Consider the following 22,329-nt stretch of genomic DNA (forward strand, 5'->3'; position numbering starts at 1 on the left):
ATGGAATATTACTCAGCAACCAAAAAAATGAAACACATGTCTTTTGCAGCAACTTGGATGGAGGTGGAAAAGATCATTCTTAGTGAGATAAGCCAGAAAGAAAAAGAAAAATGCTGGATGGTTTTGCTCATAGCAGGAGTATAATGGACCAGGTGATAAAATAATAATAAACAGCCATATACCAGAGACATTTTGTGGGAGTGGAGTGGGGAATGGGGTCAAAAAGGGGGGGAGCGAAGGGAAGTGTATGGGACTTTGTTGATGGCACATGGGTGACTTGGTGATGGGAAACTTGGTGATGGGGATTACAACTGAGATGAAAAAAAAATGTACAAAATGATGTAAAAATAAACTATTATATTAAAAAATTAAAACAGAATCTTATTGGATGATAAGTTTGGGAAACACTATATATGTCCTCTTGGAGGGTCTCTTCACTATAATAAAATTCTAAAATAGAATGAAACAAAAAATCTCATTTATACTAATTGCTTTACCACTAAACAGCCGAGTAACTTTAGCAGAGGAACACTCTTTGATTTTCCTTACATTAAACCTTAGACCCAGGCATGAGCTCCTTTTCCCAGTTTCACTAATTTTTGTCCTAGTGAAAGAAATTTGTTGTTTCTTCTCAGTGCGAACTAGCATGACAGTTTGTCTGTTTTCATTATTTCCTCAGATTTGTCTTTCCATTCCTGGTGGAATTAACTTTGGTATTATTAAAAGTGCCATTTAGTTTCTCCTCACTTCTTTCTATATCTCATGCTGCTTGCTACCACATTCAACTTCTGTTAAAGCACTCTAGTTCCTGGATATGCAAGGCTCCAGTTGTGAGTGCATCAAGATTGCACTCTGTCCCCTCTCCACTAAGACCATCTGTGAACTGACCTCAGGCGTTTTCCCCATTGACATTAAGAAGCTTCCTCCATTCTTCAGAAGAATATCTTCTTTTCTACCCTCTCCAGATTAAACCCATGTTCCTGAATTTGTATCTCACGTTTTTCTCCAAGCCTGGAGGAAGAAAAGTCATCCCTTCTACCGCTCAGATGATCCACATACTTGGATCTATGTGTTCGAGTTCCGCAGTCATCAGAATGCCTTCCTTTGAGCTCCCCAGTCTACATTGAGCTGGTTGATTATATTATGATTGGGTAAAATTCACACCTCATTTTTACCACTTCACTATAAATGCCTGGAGTCTATATGCTTTATATTTCTAGATGAGCTAGTATGTGCAGTATTTAGTTGCAGTCCTTAGGTATTTGTTTGCCAATCTGAACTGGACTACTTCTCTAAAGCCATCCAATATTGTGCTGCCTTTGAAAAGGGATCAAGGTTCAACTCTTGAGAGCAAAAACATGGGATGACTCAGTGACTGAAAAGCGAGAGGCTGACCCAGGATTCTGTTATCCTGTAGATAAAAAATGTGGGCTGGTTACTTAAAGAATGTTATGACTTCAAAGGCTAAGGCATGAAGCAAAAGCAAACTCTTCCTCTTTTCCTCTGAGGGCCTTCAGTCCTTGCTTCTCCTGCCATATCCTTAGTTCTCAGAGAGGCCAAAACAGAGTCTCCTTGTCAAGCTCAGACCTCTAACCTTACATCTGAAAACTTCATTCCTAGAGGGTCATTTTAAGAAGTGAATATGATATCTTTGAGCTATCCTGAGCAAGTCATTTAACCAGGCAGAACCTGTTTGCTTTCATTGAATATACAAAAACGTGTTGTATATTCAGTGGCCAAGCCACTTCTGAATTCTCTTTCAGCTCTAAAATATCACATTGTGATCTAAGTAGCATAGGCCTGAAGAACAATTGTCCTAGTTTTTTCATTTATCCTTTGGCATTTCATTAAATATTTGATAATAAGTTGCTTGGAAATAAAGGTCATTTGAATGCCCTTCCATACATAAGCCACTGTGTTCTGGACAGAGCTGATTCCCTAGTTGATGCATAGAGCAGCTCTATGTTTTACAGAGAGGTACTCTGGGGAAACCCTTGAACGTCACTTCCAATGATAAAAATAGGGAATACAATTGCTGTCAAAGTTTCAAGAGCCTCACTAAAATCTAGTATGAAAGAATAAGCAAACAAAAGTCAAGAAAATAGCAATAAATACATAAATAAAAAGCAAAACTGATTTACTTAAGGATACCTACAAGTACTGTGTTAATGTGGGAAGAACTCAAATTCCATTGGAAGAAATGTTACAGGACCCTTCTTGATGGTGCAGTGGGTTTGAGCGCAGCACTATGAAATTATCTGCAGCCACTGCAGTATGAGTTCAATCCCCAGCCAGGGAGCTGACCCACTTCGTGTGGCAGACTTTTCCTGTCCTGCCCACTGATCCCCTCAACAGTGTATTTCAGTTATTCGGCTTTTCTGTTCTCCACTCTGTTTCTGCTGAATCCTCTCACCTCCCATACCTCTGGCCTGTACCTCAGTTCTTGTATGCATAAATAAATAAATCTTTACCAAAAAAAAATAGAAGAAGAAAAGAAAAGAAAAGAAAAAAGAAATTTTACAGCACAATGTGCTAAGTCTTACACACCAAGTGGGTCAGCTCCCTGGCTGGGGACTGAACTCATACTGCAGTGGCTGCAGATAGTTTCATAGTGCTGCGCTCAAACCCGCTGCACCATCAGGAAGGGCCCTGTAAAATTTCTTCTAATGGAATTTGAGTTCTTCCTACATTAATACAGTACCTTATAAATACCCTTAATAATGAAGGATGTGCTAATTATCAGATGAACTTATTTATTTCAAGCAGGATTTTTTTTTTTTTGGTAATTTTGTATGTTTTTTTTGTTTGTTTTTTAAAGATATATTTTATTTATTCATACAGAACTGGGGTACAGGCCAGAGATGCAGAGGGTGAGAGAATTCACCAGGGACAGAGTGGGGAGCAGAACAGGCAGATCAACGAAGTACACTGCTGAAGGGAGCAATGGGTGGGTCAGGAGAGGTCTGCCACACCATGTGGTCTCCTCCCAGGCAGGCAGGGATCAAACTCATGCCGAAGTGGCTTAAGTTTCTTTTGCAGTTCATTAACCCATTGTGCCACCAGGGAGGGCCTCAAGCAGGAAACTTTATAAATTTCAAACCATTTTCCAAAGAGGTTAAAAGAAATCTGATAGCCATTTGAGTTTGTCTCAGTGGTGAACAGGTATAGCACACATGACCTAGAGGTACAGAATATAAAGAGGTATGGTAATCTGTCCACCACAGAAGATTGCCAGCTCACTGAGGCAGTTGTTCTGTCTGCACATTGTTGACTTAAACTTCAAAAGATTCTTTAATATTGATGATGCTATTTTAAAATGATATTTCATAAGGCAAGGTTTGGAACAGTGTGTATCATGCTATCATTTGTATTAAAAAGATGAAAAAGGATGTCCTTGAACTTGCTATTATATATACTCAAATATTGACATATTTTAAGAGAGAAATAAAAAAAAAAACTGTTCTGAGTCTTGCTCTTCCAAGGCTGCTAGCTTTGAGTGAAGAGGACAAGACATGGTAGGGCTATGAGACATTTCTTATTCTATAGATTCAGACACTGGAGAAAGTTACTGGGTAATTTACATTCAGATTACCCTTACAGAGGCTTTCATTTAGTAACAACTGCTTTATTTATTGTGAAACTGGGAGCAAAGTTCCCTAGTCCTGGGTGGGAGCTGGTATCAAATATATCAAGCAGTACCGATATTGGTCTGGTAGTTCCTGAGGGTGTTGCAGTCATACATCTCCAGTCCTTTTGGGGTGCGGAGACAGAAGACACTCACAGGGAAGCCACATCTCAAAGTCAGCAATGTTCTCAAATCAGACACTTTTTTATCAAGGAGGGACATGCTCTCCATTATGGGCATTGTCTCTTTAGTCACGGCATTGAACACATAGAGAGTTGGCTTATCTTCCTCCTAAGGGAAGAGACAAGGAGAGAACTCAGGTACAAGCACTCCTGGAGGCTGGGTTGAGGGGTGAATATTTTGGAGGGTAGCTCTGAGAACTTCTAACTCTCACAACAGGGGTGCTAAGGATGAAAACAAAGGCTCTGAGAGAACTGAGGACTAGGAGGGCTTTGTGAGCCTTCAAGATCTATCCATGCAGACACCAAGAGGATAGTTGAGAAACTGTATCCACACTATGTTAGGCTAGAAATGACTGCTTCATGCTGCACCTAAAGTTGAAAATGCTGCAGATTTTAAACTTTCAATTTAAAGATGTCCTCTCAGAGTGGTTATCTCTGGGTAGTAGAAGCTGGTTCAGGCTGTGGGCCATTTTGTTCAGTATTTTATGTACCTCACTATATGACTTGATTTTTTAAATGTATTTTTTTACTATTTTAAAAGGGAAGTATGACTTATAAGTAAAACAAATTTCTCTTTTTCTTTTTATTTTGCATTCTATTTAGGAAAGCAAGTATAACTGAGACATCTGAAGTAAAGTTAGATGGAAAATCTGGAGAAAATGTTGTCTTCCCTTAGCAGTTAAATCAGTCCAAACCAAAGCTAAAAACATAGAAGAATAGAAAATGGAAAGGGGGCAAGGAACAGAAGATGATTCAAATTTTCACTTTTCTAACAACAAAAAATAAACTGATTTTTCTTCCTCTTTAGTGGATTCAAGACAATAATGTTTTCCTTCAATGCCTTGTGGTTGGTTAAGTCTCTGTGACTGACTGACTGGATGAAATAGGGCTTAGAGAGGGGCCTGTAAGAAAAAAATAAAAAATAAAAAAGACACCAAAAAGCCCTTTATGACAAGAGGAAGTGGGCACTAGACCACTGAAGGGGGTTTCCAGCATCCTGCCAAACTCCAAATATGTCTTTGATTTCTCCAGGGCCCCCTCCCTGCCTCAGACACAGTAAAGTCATCCCCAGGATACCCAATGCCCCAGTATAATTACCATCCAGATCCAGTGGAAATGTTATTGGGCACCTCAATTCAGAGAGAGGCACCCCTGAAGTCCCCAAAACCTGCCTGCTCTAAGTGGGTTCTGCCATCTGCCGCAACAAGACAAAACATATAAAGCTTTAATGAAAAGTGACTTTAATACAGTTAATATACAATATGAAACACAAAGAATGTAACTTCTAAATCAACACCTGAAGTTACCCATCCCCTTGTGGGCAAAAGTCAACCCAAAAGGGATTGGCCCAAAGCAAGGCCTGAAAGCCTGCCACAAGACTAAAGCACCTTCTGGCCGGGACCCATGGAAAAGGGTCAGAAATGGCCAGACAAATCTGAGAGGAAAAGAGCAAAATCAAAATCAATATAAACACTGCCATAGTCACCTCCCTACAGGTATCTCATCCACATCTGCCTTAACCAGTCCAGTGTCAGGAAACAAGCCCGGTTTCTTCATCACATGTTTGCTGCTCCATGTGGCTTCCTTAGGTCTCCTTCTCCATCTGCCTCCTGCCTTCTGCCTTCCTTCTCTCTTCTTCTCTCTCCTTTTTCTCTGTTCAGTTCCACCCTCCTTCTGGGTGGGGCAGGGAACCTGGAACTTCCCTTCTCCTAGGGACCACCCAGTTACAGAAAGACCCTTAAAGAATGAACTTGATGACAGATATGGCTACCTGGTTGTCTCCAAGTCCCTTCTCAGTAAAGCATATCACCAAGAGCGTGTTCTAGACTCTTGCGGGAATATAAACAGTCCAGGAAATTGAGCCACTCACTGAAGCAAAAGTGCTTAGAACATTATTTTTTCCCCCAATAATTTCTCAAAAGCTCATTCAATAAAAATTGAAAAAGCATAGGATTTAGCTTTCTCCTTTCATAATGTTCACAACTTCCTATGGCTCTATTAAGCAAGCATCATTCTAACTTAGTTCATGTGATATTTAAGGGCAAGTCAAAATTCCTGTAAAAAATGGAATAAAAAAATGAAGAGGGATGGAGAAAAATGATATTTTACATAGTTTCTGTTCCTTATTTTCTTAGCCTTTGGTGGGATACTAATTCATATTGAAAATACTAGCATAGTATTGAAAATACTAATTCATATTGAAAATACTCCCTGGTGGCACAATGGATTAAAGAGCAGCACTGCAAGCAGCTTCCTCAGCAGGAGTTTGATCCCTGGCCCCAGTGACCCACATGGCACAGCAGACCTCTCCTGCCTTGTCCACTGCTCCCCTCAGTGTGCCTGTTCTGCTCTCCACTCTGTCACTGGTGAGTTCTCTCACCATCCTTGCACCTCTAGCCTGTTCTGTATGTATAAATAAATCTTTAAAAAAATAAAATAATAGCATAAATCTAAACAAAATAACAAGGCCCCAAGCTATTATGAACTCACTTAGCTACTAAGTTATATTAGCGACATCAACAATAATAGAGCATCTCAACATAGGAATAAACATATTATTATATAACTAGGTAAGTACCTATAGCTTATATATACTTACACCTTTGGAATAAGTACTTACAAAAGAAATGGCAACGCATTTGTGGTTTTACATGAAAAATCAAAAATACAAGAAAGAAAATAATCACTAATTATTAAATTATGTTTTTAAGTCTCAATGAAATTAATACCTATAGTTGTTCTTTCTTTTTTAAGCACCCAAAAATGTCTCAGGGGCATTTAATACATTATGTATCAGGAACATGGATTGTTCTTATTGTATTATTTCAACTTTATATGTCCACCATTTCATAAAGCTTGTTTCTATGGGAAAATCTATTGAAATTATAATGGAGTACACCAGTTGGAGACATTTTTTTCATATAGGTTGCCAACTTGCCCACATCAGAGAAGACATCTCTCTATCTATATAATAATCTTCCCCAAATATTCTGAATCAGGAAGTGCTGGTAGTTTTATACCTGTTAAAAATAATAACAAACAAATTATTTTGCTGCATACCTAAAATTAAAGTTAGATTTTTCCCTTTTCAAACAAACCAAGACACTATGGTAGGAGGTAAATTCAAAGTATGTTTATCTTCAAAAATAAATGCAAACTTCCTATAGATACATACAGTGCATTTACAGTAAAATATGACAAGTTAAAGAGAAATAGACAAGCAGAACAGTTTGTCTTTGAACATTGCTATATCTTGTTTTCACAAGTTCTGCTTTTTAGATATTTTAGAATTTTGCTATTTTGGAGTTATTGCACCAAAGAAGCAGAAACATCTTCCAACAATGAGTAGAGGAGAAGAAAAGGGGAAATAATGCTTGTTATTTTTAACCGAACAAATTGAAGATGTCTTCATAAACTTCTTAGCCACATAAACTTTCCCTGTAGTGGGACAGTTCTCTAGGGGCCAAACAGAGTTTGAACACTGAATTGAAACAAACATTTCTCCACAAAATTCTTTACATACTATTCTATATGACACATCAAAGATAACCATTTTAAAATGTATTTTCATTTGTAAATTACACATTGTTAAAAGACATGTTTACATATGTACTTGTATAAGAAAATGTATTTACAATGTAAATTCACATATTATAATTTTGGATTTTATACATTAATAGTGTCTTTTCAAAGTTAAAATGTATATTATTTTGAATCAATTATAAATTATTAATGTACAAATTTACCCAACTTATGTGAAACACATCTAATCATTAACACAGTCTCTCATCATATAACATTTCTTGAATGCCAGAAAGGATTGACTAAATTTTAACATCGGCTCTTGCTTGATGGAAATGATGTAATCATATTGTAAAGTTTTCTGAAACCCCACCCCCACTCTCTCCATTAGATAGAAAACAAAGCCATCTCCACAGGTCCCATCCTGTGTACAGGAATCTGCTGCCTGAAGGCAAAGCCAGTCTTTTCACACTTACTGATAAACTCAGAAAAAGATTTAGCACTCAGTCTTTCCATTTCTGCAGTTCATTATTTAGGACAAAATTACAAAATGCCTTTTTCTAGCATTAGCATATCTTTAGGCTAAGACAACTTTCCTGTTGTCTCATTGTTACATTCTTTTTTTTCCCCTAGCAAAAGTTTCCCAGAGGAAATGCCAAGCCTAGGTTTATTTTTTTAATATATATTTTTACATCATTTTCATTTTGTACATTTTTCATCTTGGCTGTACTCTCCATGGGCTTCCCACCACCACTTCACCCGCGTGCCATCACCAAAGTCCAGTGTGCTCCTCCAGAGTTTTGATCCTATTCCCCACTCTGCCCTACCCCCTCCCAGAATGTCTCTGGTTAATAGTTGTTGATTTTAGTTTTTACTTGATTACAATTACTTTTTTTCTTCTTAATATCAGTGCTTCACTGCTCCTACCTATATAAACTAAATTCAAGCTTGTGTTTATTAGAACAACTCTCACAGAGTAAAATCTGTGGACTAGTTCCTGGGTGCGAATCCTCACTTTGATTATTTAATAAACTCTTTATATAGCTATTGTTGGGACTTTATTTTCAGTTAACAAATGAAGAAACAGGGAAACCAGAGTAGTTTAGGGAGACTGAGCCCACCACACACACAACCCACCAGCTAGTTTCTTCTCAGCCTCCTTGCAGTAGGCCATAGACATGGGGCTGGTCTGTTCCCAATTAGGCCAACCCCTCTAGTCCCAGTGCAGGCAGAGAGCAGAGATGCAGGGAACCACCCACCCACCCCCCATGACAGGGGCAAATCCAGGCAGTATGGCTGGCAGCAGGACTGGCAGCAGGGTTCAGTGCCTGTTCTATGGACTGACTCAAGGGTGGCTGCAGTGACCTTCCTGTATGAGTTCTAAGCAGTGATTTAGATGTTTCTGGCCATGTAACTTCTGAGCCTTATTCTTCCATTTTCCTATCAAACTATGAACTACTCAGTAGCTTTTCAATATGCTTATTTTATGCTTAAATTATCAAGGTTTTGTTTCTGCTACTTGCAAGTAAGATCTCTGATGCTAGGTAGGGGAAAGAGTGAGGATACAGAATGCCTCGCCTTAAATAGTGCCACTGTAAAGGAGAAAACTCAAATCCTGAAATGCCTTTCATTATCTTGCTATGGTGTTTTTAACAATATTCATATACCTTCTTTTTAATTTTCATACTTTATCTCTCAAAGACTATTATCAACTCATTAAGTCTAAACATATTTATGGAAGATCAACTATAGGCTGGATGCTATTTTAGACACCGAGTGAAAATGGTGAATGTACTCAAGCAATGGTTCCCACACTACAAAGGTTAAAGGTAAACATAATAGCACCTCTGCATGGGGAGCAATAACAGGTCTTTGCAGTGCCTTCCGCATGGTTCATCAGAGCATCAACAGTGAGTGGCAGAAACTTGGACGTGTTTCGTAGGGTATATTCCTTATGGATACTGTAGTTTTTTCCCTTTAAGAATGAAAAACTTTATGCAATGTTCTTTGTCCATAATTCTTAAGTCCCTTCCCTATTTACTGTTCAATTATATCTACATTACCATTAAAGGACATGGTGTGATATTCAGGGAAAAGGTATTGAAGAGTAGATCATATCTTAATTTATTTAATGTCTTTCACTCTTTTTACACAAGTAAACCTTGTAATCCACCTAAAAATATTAGCACTGTAATCAAAGCAATCATTTTGGACTTCATGCTAATTCTTTAAAAAGAAAAAATTGCTTACTTGTTGACTTTTTGAACTTTGCAAAGGCTCATCTTATTATACTCATAAATTACATCAAAATAAAGTAAGATTGTGGCTTTCCTAAATTTTCTGAATGTAGAAATTATTGCATGAAAAAACATAATTGCCTTGAACATAAATTTACAACATAAATTTACATACACTTATTTGTAACATAACCTGATTGCCTAAGCTAGGTCAAACAATACAGAATGAATATGACTGCATTCCTTGGGGTATAGGGTATTTTTTTTTAAAGATTTATTTATTTGTGCATACAGAACTGGGGTACAGGCCAGAGGCTCAGGGGTGGTGAGAGGCTTCACCAGAGACAGAGTGGGGAGCAGAACAGGCAGATCGACGAAGTACACTGCTGAGGGGAGCAGTGGACAAGGCAGGAGAGGTCTGCCACGCCATGTGGTCACCTCCGGGGCAGGCGGGAATCGAACTCATGCGGAAGCGGCTTTAGATTCTCAGTGTTGTGCTTTAACCAGCTGTGCCACCAGGGAGTGCCGGTATAGGGTATTTTTAAAAATTATTTTTGTTCTGAACCTATTTTGGATTGCATCACACATAAACAGTAAATAGTTTGGTTGGAATAGCTCTGTTTTTATCATCTAGTCTAAATGGGAATGACATTAGAATGGGAACCAATAACTAATGTTTAGAATTTTTCAGGTACTATTCTATCCCCAGATTCAAAATATTGTTTTCCTTCAAATACTAGTGGTAATAAATTCTCTAAATGTGATTCTTTTGGAGATGGTGATATTAATATCAAAAACATTTTATGGAAATTTGGAGTCTTGGTTATTTAGGCTAACAATAAAATAAAATGTTTATAACAACATATAATCTAAGATGACTATTTATGGCTAATAGTTTTCTCAAAATACTATGCTTGTTTTAGATTTCAAGGAAACTATCAGCAAGTATAAACATAGAAAAATACAATATGTATCCAGCTTCTTGCCAAATTCTAGTAGTGCACTACCCCCAACAAACATATACACAAGAAGCTGAGTAAATATAACAAGCATATTAATTTAAGTGTGAATGAGTAAAGCATACACAAACAAAATCATAATCAGTGGAGAATTGAATAAAAGATGTCTTCTCTAAATTTGCATTTATTACTTATACCAATAGTATTCAAACTCGATTCCCGTTAGAGTCTCCTGGAGAGCACTTACAGGTACATATGCAGTACTCATTCATAAAAAAGGTGAAGTCTTGCCATTTGCAACATGCATGGAATTGGAGAAGATTATTGGTAAGTGAAATAAGTCAGATGCGGGAAGATAAATACCTGATGAATTGATTCATAGTAGAATATAGAGGAACAGAACCAAGTAACTGGCAAAATTAAAAAAAGCAAATCTTAGAAATATGACTGCAGAATTGAGGCTACTAGTGAGGAAGGGTAGGAGCAAAGCAGGGCAGGAGACCTGTTATCTACGGTGATGGCCGTAAGGATACTTCGGTGGTGGGTGTGGTGATAATGTATCTGAGGAGGTATGTACATGCTTCTCTGATTCACATATGGTGTTGTGGTCCAACGTTAACTTCAGAAGTGAAAAAAAAAATCTGTATGCTATGGCCACAGCCTGTTGCATCAAGCAACAACTCACTGATAAAGAAATGGGAGTCATGGAACTGGCTAAGTAATGCAGGAAGCTGCTCAAGAGCAAGATCCTGGCCTTTAATTAGTAAACTAAATCATACAGCATTAATCATATGAGGAAGTAGAAAATGAAAGGGGGAAGTAGAAGAAACAGTGGAAGGCTGGAACAGTATTTCTTATCTGCTGATAGCTTGGTATCACAGAACAAGCCCCTACTCCCCAGTCAGGATTTCAATCTTATCAATAAGGCATTCCACTAATTAACTTCTGGGGCCCTTCGTTATACATCAGTCAACGACCCCCCATGCGTTCCCGATCATACCTCATGATGTATATATAAGATATGTAAGTCAGGAGTAAGTTTTTGCATCCATCATTAGCCCCCAGGTGTTCCTGGTCATGATGCATACCCTTCCCAGGGTGATCTAGCTTTATGCTCTTTTTTGTTGTGAAATGTGGCTCGTAGAGTTGGGCTCTTATGGCCAGGCCTTTCTGACCTTGCTTTAGGGATACAGAATTGTAGGTAACAAAACAGAGTGGATAGTCCGTTTAAGATTAGAAGACCCACAACAGCCTGCACCAATAAATCATAATTATATAGTTATGTAAATGATTGATAAATCAATTTTAAAGAGAGTCAAAATGAAAAGAACCCTGGGGATTGGACCCAGTCGGTCACAGTTTTATACACTCTTCAGATGCATACTAGTTTGAGAATAAGTGCAGACTAGTTTGAAAATAAGTGCTTGACATAGCAAATTGTAGTTTGGAAAAGTTTGTTGAGGACTATCCCTTCATAATCTTCTATTGCAATTATTTGTGTTTCTATAATTTAGACCTCTAAAAATGCAAACTCACTTTGATAAGATTTACATTTATGGCAGATGAAATACTTTCCTAAGTCAGAACTTTTATACAGTCTGCGATTCTAAGAGTGTATGCTCTTAATGTTTTATTTATTTATTTATAATTTGCCAGTCATTTAGAACTTGGGTTTTAAATTAAATGCTATTTATTGACCAGTCTTGTGACTCTTAATTAGGCTAGGCTCTCTTAAATAAACTCTTTTATTTCTCTGATGTATTCCTGTCACCAATAACTGAGAATCCAGGAAAAGTTCACATTTAATGCAAAGGCAGAAACAACACTGTGATAGATAATGCTTTATTAGCAAAATTTATGAAATATTTTTATGAAACTATGAACATTAATTGCCTCTTGGATAGGAAGAAGAATTTTAATCTATATTGTTTAGTTCCTCTTGAATTAAGCAACATGTGAATGTACTGCTTAGTCAAAAAATAAATAAAATTTAGATATTTAATTAATAAAAATAAAGTCAGTATTTTGTTAAAGAAAATTATCTTTTTCATACTCTTATCACACTTTATCTACATCTTTCAATAGTCATGGTTCAATCAAATTCTTCTCAACAGATAAAATATTAATATTGATCTTGTAACACTACAAGAAAGCAAACAACAAAAATAAATCTTGAACATTCATTATTGACATTGAAAAAAATCTAGGAAAGTTTAGAGAGTTTTCTATATTGTATAGTACCAAAAGTGCAGCATATAAATATATTTAAAGACATCAAAAAGAGAAATGTAAGAAATGATAAGGAAATTAATCTGCTTTGAAAAGAATTATACCAGACTATAATTTTCTGAATATCAGACAGAGAAAAATGGAAGAAATCAGAATTGTTTTATTTCCTTTTTTGATAATTATATATTATCCAAAAATAAATGTTCAAAACTATGACACATAACAAATATAGTCGTGTCTTATTTACATAAATGGAATGTATATTTGTATGACACATACAAATATAGTCTTCTCTTATTTACACAAATGGAATCATACAATGTTTAATTTTGTGTGACTTGCCTTTACTACCTATTAAATATTCTTTTTAAATATCGACTTCCCATTTAGACAATCAGTAAAACATATTAAAGCAAAAAGTTAGCTTTGATTATCATTTCACCTTTTTAATACTAAATATGAAAAAGTTAGTGTTCCATTTAGTGAAGAACATGTACTTTGCTTAAGTTCATTGAGGCTCCTGTAAAAAAGTAACACAGAGTACTAAGTGAAACTCAAACTCTTTAAGTCACTTGTCTCTTGAAGTAATTATAAAATGTTAAAGATCTTCCACCCAGAAAATCTCCAAGTACATAATTTTGCACTGTTAGTGCAAAAAAGTTCTTAAAATCAAACCATGGGCCCCTAATTAGGTGTCACTGTAAATAGGAGAGGACTCTTTGTTATAGGTATAGCTAATTCATAAGTAGGTACTTGGGCAGGATTTCGATTTAGAAACTATTCTATTCTCATTCACAGCAATACACTGAGGATTTCTTCCCTTTCTTTACTTCTCTGCCCTTGATCCACTGTGACCTGTAGAAGTGACCTAAGTTGTTTCTTCCTATGTCAATATCTCTGATCCTCCCATTGACCTTGTTCTCTACTGTTCATGTGGGTTACTCTGTGATGACCAATTGGAACAGGCAACAAAGGGGCTAAAGAATGGAAGGAAAGTAAACAAGGAGTCTTTACAACTTACTTACCCTTATAGAACAAGAGGAGTGGTACAAATGGAAGAGAGGAGATAGCAAGAAAAAGAAAGTTAATAAATTACTTTGGTTGAATTATTCACAATGCTATTCAAAAAGAAATAGGCATCTAGGACAAATAGTATTCCAGTCATCTTACCTTAACAAAACATTTGAGAGTCGAACAAAATGATATTCCAACATCAGTAAGACTCCAGCTATCTTTTAGCACTGCTCCAGCATACACGAGTTCCAAATACCTTCTGTCTTGTTTGTCTTCAGGGAGAGGAATGTGGAAATAATCCTTAAAAAATAATAATACATGATGAAACAATATGTCTGTATATGTTTAGACTAGCAATGTAATCTTTTTTTCCACTGTGCATTTTTCCATTGAACATTATAAAATTATTTTTAATGGGAGGAAGAAGTATTAGAGAGGAACTCTTGGAGTCTAAAGACAGATCCCCTAGTATCCTCCACAAATGTTTGTGAATAGTTTGTTGATATATGGTGGGGAGAAGTTACATTTTATTTTTTTAAACTATAAATCAAATTGAGATTTTCTTTCCTTTGTGCAGGCAACAGACTAAGGTGGCAGAGGTTTGTTTAACACTTAACCTTGTCACCAGATGAAATTAGTTTTTTTCATACTATATTTTATTTGTTACAAATATTGCAAATATAATATATACTTATCATTGTTTGAAATTATACAATAGTTATTAGATATGCTGCTAGAACTGTTAATCTGTTAATAAAGAAGTACACTTTCATTGTATCACACGTTTGTTTTTCAGTGTTTGAAAACTGCATCTCAATATAATTGGTTTCCTTTTTTTTGTATATATTTACTTTAAGCATTGAAATACAGTCTGAGGAGTATAGGGGCTTCACCATACCACCCAATGGATCCATGACACAAGAGCCTCTGTGTTAAGAGAGTTAGATTTCAATGATCACTGTAATCTACTACTATGAAACTATGATTCAATATGTGCTTCTTAACAAATCAGGATGATTATCTCCAAGTTAAACAGATTTGCCTTAACGTTCCGTTTTAGAGTGAATATTTATATGACATTTACAAGGAAGTTAGGCACCCACATTATTTCTTAGTTTGCCTCTGTGATACCAAGTAAGATAGTTAACATCTCTGAGTTTCAGTTTTCCCTGGATACAGAATAAGGCTGTAATTCAGAAGCTCTCTAAAATCCTCTCTACTTCCAATACCCTTTGGTTCATTATAGTTATTTCCTCACCAAAGAAGGCATCTTACTGACAATGGGCACGTTCCACTTAGATAGACTAGGATTAATGTCCTGGTTGTTTGTCTGTTTCTGAAGAATTTCACAAATACTGTCTGGCCCACGATTCAGAAATAATGTCTGGCCCAAGCACAATCCACAAATTTAAACAGAGAAGTTAAATTTTCTTTCCTGAGAATTACTCCCTTGGTTTGTTTTCCTACCCAATACAATCATCATTACTATCATCAAACCATTGCAAAAGCCCATATTACCCTATGTTCAGTTTAAACTTCACTGCATAGTGAAAATTAAGATAAAATTAGTACAAATCCTAGTTGCTCAGAAACAAAGTACATACCTTTATCATCAGCTTGATAGCCTCCACAGTTTCATCTGCTAAAACGTCAAACATTTCAAAAGATCCATCAAAAGCTATGAAAATTCTCATTTTTGGTTAATATTCAATTTTTTTCCAAATATCCTGCTTGACAGTTAAAAAATTCCAATTCACAATTAAGGGCAAAAATTTTAGCATCTAAAGTCAAAAGAGAGTTCAGAGAATTTGAAGAGATGAGTCCCACAGTGTCACAATATCAGGCACAGACAGCAGTGACATTGAAGGAGATGTTTCTCCACCTCGTTCTTACATTATAGAACACAGCACACTTGACAATGGTTAAGGCAAGTGTGAGCACGCTTCAAATATGTAATACCAAAATGCCCCACAAAAATCACACTTCTGTGATGTGAATACCAGTTACTGCATTTTGAATCTATGTTCATTCAATATGTTGATTGATGAGCACTTCAAAATAGGTATTTGATTGGGATGCACCTTCACAACGAGAAACAAAACAGTTGATTTGATTGAATGTGATAATCCTGAAGGTTCTTTGTAAATAACTCTGAGCTAAAGCATTCTTGTTTCCATAACAACTTTGTGTACTTGTTCCCTGGAGGTATTTCTAATCCTGCCACAGGGTAGAGAACAATACTAGCTTGCACCAGGGAGATGAATGTGGAGGCAAATGACTGTGGATTTTCCTTCTCATCTCTACGTAATGGAATCTGCCCAATAGCAACACAATAGAGCTGGTATTTGTTTTAGTCCTTGCCTTTTTGTTATTAAAAACAATTTATCATTGTTAGCTCCTTTGTGTTGGTGGGAGATATTTCAATAATATCTCAATAAATAAGTGATGGTTATATTAAGCTGCATTACTCAGTTTATTAAGTAAGCATTTTACTGGAGTTTAATTTTAAGACTCTTGAAATAGTCAATATGATATTCCTGTTTTAAAGTCTGATCATTTTTTTTCACATATGTAAATCTTGCCTCTTGCTGAAATTCCTTCTGACTTCCTCCTCAAATCCTCATTTTGCATTTCTTGTTTTAATTACTAACACTTCACAACATGTCAGTCATCTGGTGGTGCTCAGTAACATTAACCCTATTGTTTTTTAACCCTATTGTTTTTGTGCTGACTCCCAGCCTGAGTTCCAACTAAAACAAATTTTGGCAATTGGAAAACATAAAAAGGGCAAAAAACTTTATTGCAGAGTTGTTGTTTTTTTAAACAGTTACACTTTTATTTTGTTTCTTTTTTTTAAGATTTATTTATTTATGCATACAGAACTGGGGTACAAGACAGAGGTGCAGGGGTGGTAAGAGGCCTCAGCACAGACAGAGTGGGGAGCAGAACAGGCAGATCATCGAAGTACACCGCTGAGAGGAGCAGCGGGCAGGTCAGGAGAGGTCTGCCATGCCATGTGGTCACCTCTGGGGCAGGCGGGGATCGAACTCATGCTGCAGTGGCCTTAGTCCCCCAGAGCTGTGCTTTAACCCGCTGCGCCACTAGGGAGGGCCATTTTTTTTTTAAAGATTTATTTATTTATTCATATGGAACTGGGGTACAGGCCAGCGATGTGGAGGGTGAGAGGATTCACCAGGGACAGAGCGGGGAGCAGAACAGGCAGATCGATGAAGTACACTGCTGAGGTGAGCAGCAGGCGGACCAGGAGAGGTCTGCCACACCATGTGGATCTCCTCCGGAGCAGGCAGGGATCGAACTCATGCAGAAGTGGCTTTTTAGCTTCTCGGTGCTGTGCTTTAACCCGCTGCACCACCAGGGAGGGCCTTGCAGAGTTTTTTATTCCTCATATTTTTCAAGTGTTGCATCCTATGCTGTCACATTTTGATAGCATATTCATGTAGGCTGCAATTGATGTTTTTTTCCTGCCCACCTTCACCCTCTCCCAGCTGCTGTGACTATTAACTGCTAAAGCCTCATCACTGCACCTCATTCCCCAAAGAATTGCCCTTAGTAGATGGGAATTGCCTGCCCAAGAAAGCGAGTCACCTCCCTCAGTAACAGCCTTAAATGCTATCAATACCCATTCTCTTATCTCTCCAAAAGATCTCTGTACATCAGGCCATTGCTGGACTCTACTTGAGAATACATCCCTTCCTCAGCACATTCTTTTCCTCACTCCTGCTTAACTTTCTCCCTTAGTGATTTTTCTTTAAGTGAACTCCCATAGAAATTGACATGCATTCTTTTCCCAGTCTCAGCTCTGTTTCTAGATAAACCATCTAAGGCAGAGGATATTAAAAAGGCAGAGGATATTAAAAATACTCAGAGGCTTAAGAAATCAAAACCAAGTGTTTTGAAGCTTCTTGGACTGCATGTTTATTTGAGTGTGTGTTTTTGGAAGCTGTCATGGACTTGTCTCTTGGAGAAAACACTCAGCTCAAAATGATGCTATTAATTGGCACATTAACCATCAGACAAGGGTTTAGTATCCGAGGTTGATAAAGTACTCCTACAACTCAACAAAAAGAATATAAATACTCCAATAAAATCAATGGGCAGAAGAGCTAAATAGACAGTTCTCCAAAGAGACATAGACTTGGCTAATAGACACTTATCAAGGAAATACAAATGAAAACCATAATGAGAAAGAAACCACCTCACACCTGTGAGAAAAGCCCATATAAAAAAAGATCAGAAAGAGCTGGCATGGATGTGGAGAACATGCAAGCCTCATATACTATTGGTAAGAATGTAGACTGATTCACTACTTATGGAAAACAGGAGTTGCTTTATTAAAATATGAAAAATCCCTCTATTGTATGTTCCAGCCACTTCAGATATATACCGGAAGACTTCAGAAACACTAATCTGAAGGGATATGTACTCTTCAATATTCATTGCAGGCCTATTTAAATAGTCAAGGTGCATAAGCAGGCTATAGCATTTAGGTCTATATAATTACACTCTACAATGTTCACACTGCCATTAAAGCACTTAACAATGCATTTCTTAGATGTATCCCTAGTGTAATATTTTATGACAATATTTTAAAATTACCTCTAGAGATAAAATTTTTGTCTTCCTGTGACAAAAAAATAAAAAATGAAGGCATAAAACATTAATAAAGTCAAATATATTTAAAAGCATGGCAAAAACCACTTTGTATGATGTCAAACAAAAATTAACTGAGAGAAAAATTGCTATTACTGTTATTATATAAAAATTGTATCTACAAATCAATAAGAAATGTCAAATATTCAGTAGAAAAATGAACAAATTATGTACACAGCTCACAGAAAAGAAATATATGTGTCTTTCAAATGCATATGTATATGAATTCTTATCTCATAAGAAAAATATAAATTAAAGCTATACCATGATGTCATTATCAAGAAGTTGGAAAAGATGCAAAAGAGTAACTATACATTGAGTTTGAGTTTGTCTCCATCATACTTTATCACATCAAGTATAATTTGGTACAACTGCATATAAAAGAAAATTTGGAAATATTTTTTAAAATTATAAGGGCACATATTTCTTAATCTACCCATTCCACTATAGGATTAATCTTTACAAACATATGTGACAATTTTCAAAATAAGATTGTACAACATTATTTATTGTACTTTTGCTTGTACTAGCAAAAGTTTAAAATCATCTAGTTCATCAATAAAGGACTGCATGTGATAGTGTGTGCCTACTTCCAAATCCCTGGAAATGTACTTAGGAAACTAAAAATACTAGTGTCTTTGTGCTTCAAGTTGACTTGAATAGCCAGGGGTTAGGGTGAGAATAATACTTTTCACTGTATTCTCTTTTTTTTTTTTTCTTGGTGGAACTACTATTTATTTTTCTTCCATTTCCCCTACCTTCTCCCCCCTCGGTAGAACTTTTTTTTTAAAATAATATAATAGTTTTAAATAGACTTTTTTTGTTGTTTTTATTATCATTCTTTGTTAAGATTTATTTATTTATTCATACAGAACTGGGGTACAGGCCAGAGGTGCAGGGGCAGTGACAGGACTCACCAGAGACAGAGTGAGAAGCAGAACAAGCAGATCCATGAAGTACACTGCTGAGGGGAGCAATGGGCTGGTCTGGAGAGGTCTGCTGCGCCATGTGGTCACCTCTTGCCAGGATCAAACTCAGGCTGAAATGGCTTTAGTTTCTTAGTGCTGTGCTTTAACCTGCTGCACCACCAGGAAGGACCCAAATAGACTTTATTTTTAAAAGAACTTTCATGTTCATTGAAAAATTGAATAGAAAATACAGAATGCTCCTATATACACTGCCTCCCCTCCCCAACACTCCCAACATGACAGCCTTTAAAATCCAGAAACCAGTGACACAGGATTTGGTCAGGACAGACATAGCTTATAAATTTTAGGTAAACACCAAAGAAGGCAATTGCTTGAATGACAGACTAAGACTATGGTTAGTTTTGTAGGAAACTGCCAAACCATTTTCTAGTGGCTGTACCCTTTTGTATTCCCACCAGCAATAAATCAGAGTTCTTGTTGTTTCACATCCTCACTCATATTTGGAGTAAACAGTGTTCCATTACATTTTTATTTCTTTAAAATATTTAGCCATGTGAGTATATTAACTAGTCAAAAATTAAATTAGAGGCCCTTCCCTGGTGGCACAGCCGGTTAGGGAACAGCACTTCAAGCTAGCTGCAGCCGCTTCAGTGCAAGTTGGAGCCCTGGTCTGGATGGGCCCACAGGGCGCAGCAGCCCTCTCCTGTATTGCCCGCTGCTCCCCTCAGCATTGTACTTCGTAGATCTGCCTATTCTGCTCTCCACTCTGTCTGTGGTGAATCCTCTCACCCACCACATCTCTGGCCTGTACCCCAGTTCTGTATGCATAAATAAAAAAAAATTTTAAATGTGAATTAGAAATAAAGTGGATGATTAATTCAGTCTATTCAAGAAGCTTGCTTGATTACTCAGGAACGTTGCCCTTTTCTCTATTCCTCTGCTGTATCACACATTCCTTAAGCATAGAATCTTTCCTACTGTATTTTATATCAGTGTCAGCCACCCCAGTGAAGCTCTGAGCCTCTCACTAGAGGGACAGTATCTTAATCACACTTGTAACCCCAGTGACCTAGCCCAGTACCTTGCAGTGGCTGAATAAAAAAATTAAATGATGTAGATCGATATCCTTAAAAGTTGCCTTGTAAACCCGCGGGGATTACAATTGAGATGGAAAGAAAAATTTACAAAATGATGTAAAAATAAACTGTTATAAATTTTTAAAAAAAAGTTGCCTTGTAACAATGAAATGATAAGCAGATGTGAAAACTCTTAGTAATCTAGGGTAACTTGAAAAAGGCTAGCCTTGAAAATTCTCTTTGTTGCAATCTAGAAACAGCTTGCTTTAGCCACAAAAGTCCTTTTTTTAGAATTTTTGTTTGTTTCTTCTAGGAGTTTTCAATTCATTTAGTTAGCCCACTGGGTGTCTCTTCCAGAAAATGGAATATACTAGGTTTGAGATTTGAGGATGAATGTGACCTTAAGGGATTTGCTATTAATAGAGGAGATGGTAGTTGTCCAAAACACCTGAACCACAAACTGTTTTATAGAGGTGTGGCAAGAGAAGTGCAAACAAAATAGATGACATGTAAGTGAAGCTACCTTTGACCTGATATACTGAGCATATACTGCTCATTAATTTTTTATTGATTTTATTCATTCAATACATGAGCAGTGAGCTACTACTATCTGCCAAACTGTGTTCTATGCTGGATTATTGCAGCAAACAAGATAGGCAGCATGCAGTCTAGTGTGAATATATATACATGTGTTTGGGTGAAAGAAGGGTTAAGGGTGAACAAGTAATAGGATGGAGAGATAAGTAAACAATAAGTAAATAAGCTTCATTTAAAGAAAATGGACAAATGGTAAGGATAGTTTGGGAAAAAATAAAGAAAAGAAATAAGAGAATAGGAAGTGAACTACTTGTGAGGAATAATGGTAGGAAAGAATTAGGTCAAGTGGAGAGAAAACAAGTAAATAGGAAGGGAAAAAGAAAAAGGAAAAATGTTACAATAACTGTGTCAGAGTAAAAATGAAAACAACTAAGTCAATATCAATAACTAACACATCCTACCCTTGATTTTGCAAGTATTTCAGAAGTGGAAATCAGTTACAGTTTTTATTTCTGTACTAAGAGCTTATGGCATTTAGTTTAACCTTGTAATTTATTTTATTTTATTTATTTATTTTTTTTTTACATTTTAAAAATGACAGGTTTATTGGGAAAAGAAGACTCTTGAACAGACACAAAGAGCTGCCTCTGAAAGGGACAGATTTGTTCAAAGAGATGCTTGATGTAGCTCCTCTTCTATGTTCCTAATTAGGGCCCTCCCTGGTGGCACAGTGGGTTAAAGCGCTGCACTGAGAAGCTTAGGCCACCTCCCCATGAGCTCGATCCCCGCCTGCCCTGGAGGAGACCTCTCCTGGCCTGCCCATCAGTAGATCTGCCTGTTCTGCTCCCCACCCTGTCTCTAGCAAATCCCCTCACCCCCCGCATCTCTGGCCTGTACCCCAGCTCTATATGAATAAATAAATAAATCTTTTAAAAAAAAAAGCTCTGAAATAATTACATGCTTGAATTGACTTTAAAGTATTAGTATTATTTTTATTTGTGATATAGTAACACCTGTTATATAAGTTGCATGACATACAGAATAATAAAAACAAAATAGTTTTTATAAATAGTTTTTGTATAGGAATGCCAAATGATTGGTGTTTTTAAAATAATAGTATTTATCATAAGAGTTTCTTTGGTACAAAAATGCTTATGTGTTGAGGAAATACTGATAGAATGTTTTTAAGGTATTATGAAGATTTTTTTTTTATTACAAAGTTTATTTTTACATCATTTTGCACATTTTTTTTTCCATCTCGATTGTAATCCCCGCGGGTTTCCCATCACCAGATCACCCCTGTGCCACCACCCTAGTCCCGTGCATTTCCCTCCCTTCCCCCTCCCCC

The 22,329-nt window shown here is 36.7% G+C and overlaps 1 protein-coding gene across 1 annotated transcript in view; it reads right to left on the reverse strand.

Moving 5' to 3' along the window:
- Window positions 1-15,462, reverse strand: part of ANKUB1 (ankyrin repeat and ubiquitin domain containing 1) — a 34,944-nt gene extending 19,482 nt beyond the window's left edge. Inside the window, exons 1-3 of the mRNA XM_004674907.1 lie at window positions 15,373-15,462; window positions 13,925-14,068; window positions 3,700-3,916 (exon numbers count right to left, since the gene is read on the reverse strand). Of these exons, the coding sequence (XP_004674964.1) occupies window positions 3,700-3,916; window positions 13,925-14,068; window positions 15,373-15,462 (451 nt within the window). The remainder of the gene's footprint in view (window positions 1-3,699; window positions 3,917-13,924; window positions 14,069-15,372) is intronic.
- Between the last annotated feature and the right edge of the window lie 6,867 nt (window positions 15,463-22,329).

Source organism: Condylura cristata, unplaced genomic scaffold (assembly GCF_000260355.1).
Source record: "Condylura cristata isolate star-nosed mole 26May11 unplaced genomic scaffold, ConCri1.0 scaffold00003, whole genome shotgun sequence".
In the NCBI taxonomy this organism is placed as follows: Eukaryota; Metazoa; Chordata; class Mammalia; order Eulipotyphla; family Talpidae; genus Condylura; species Condylura cristata.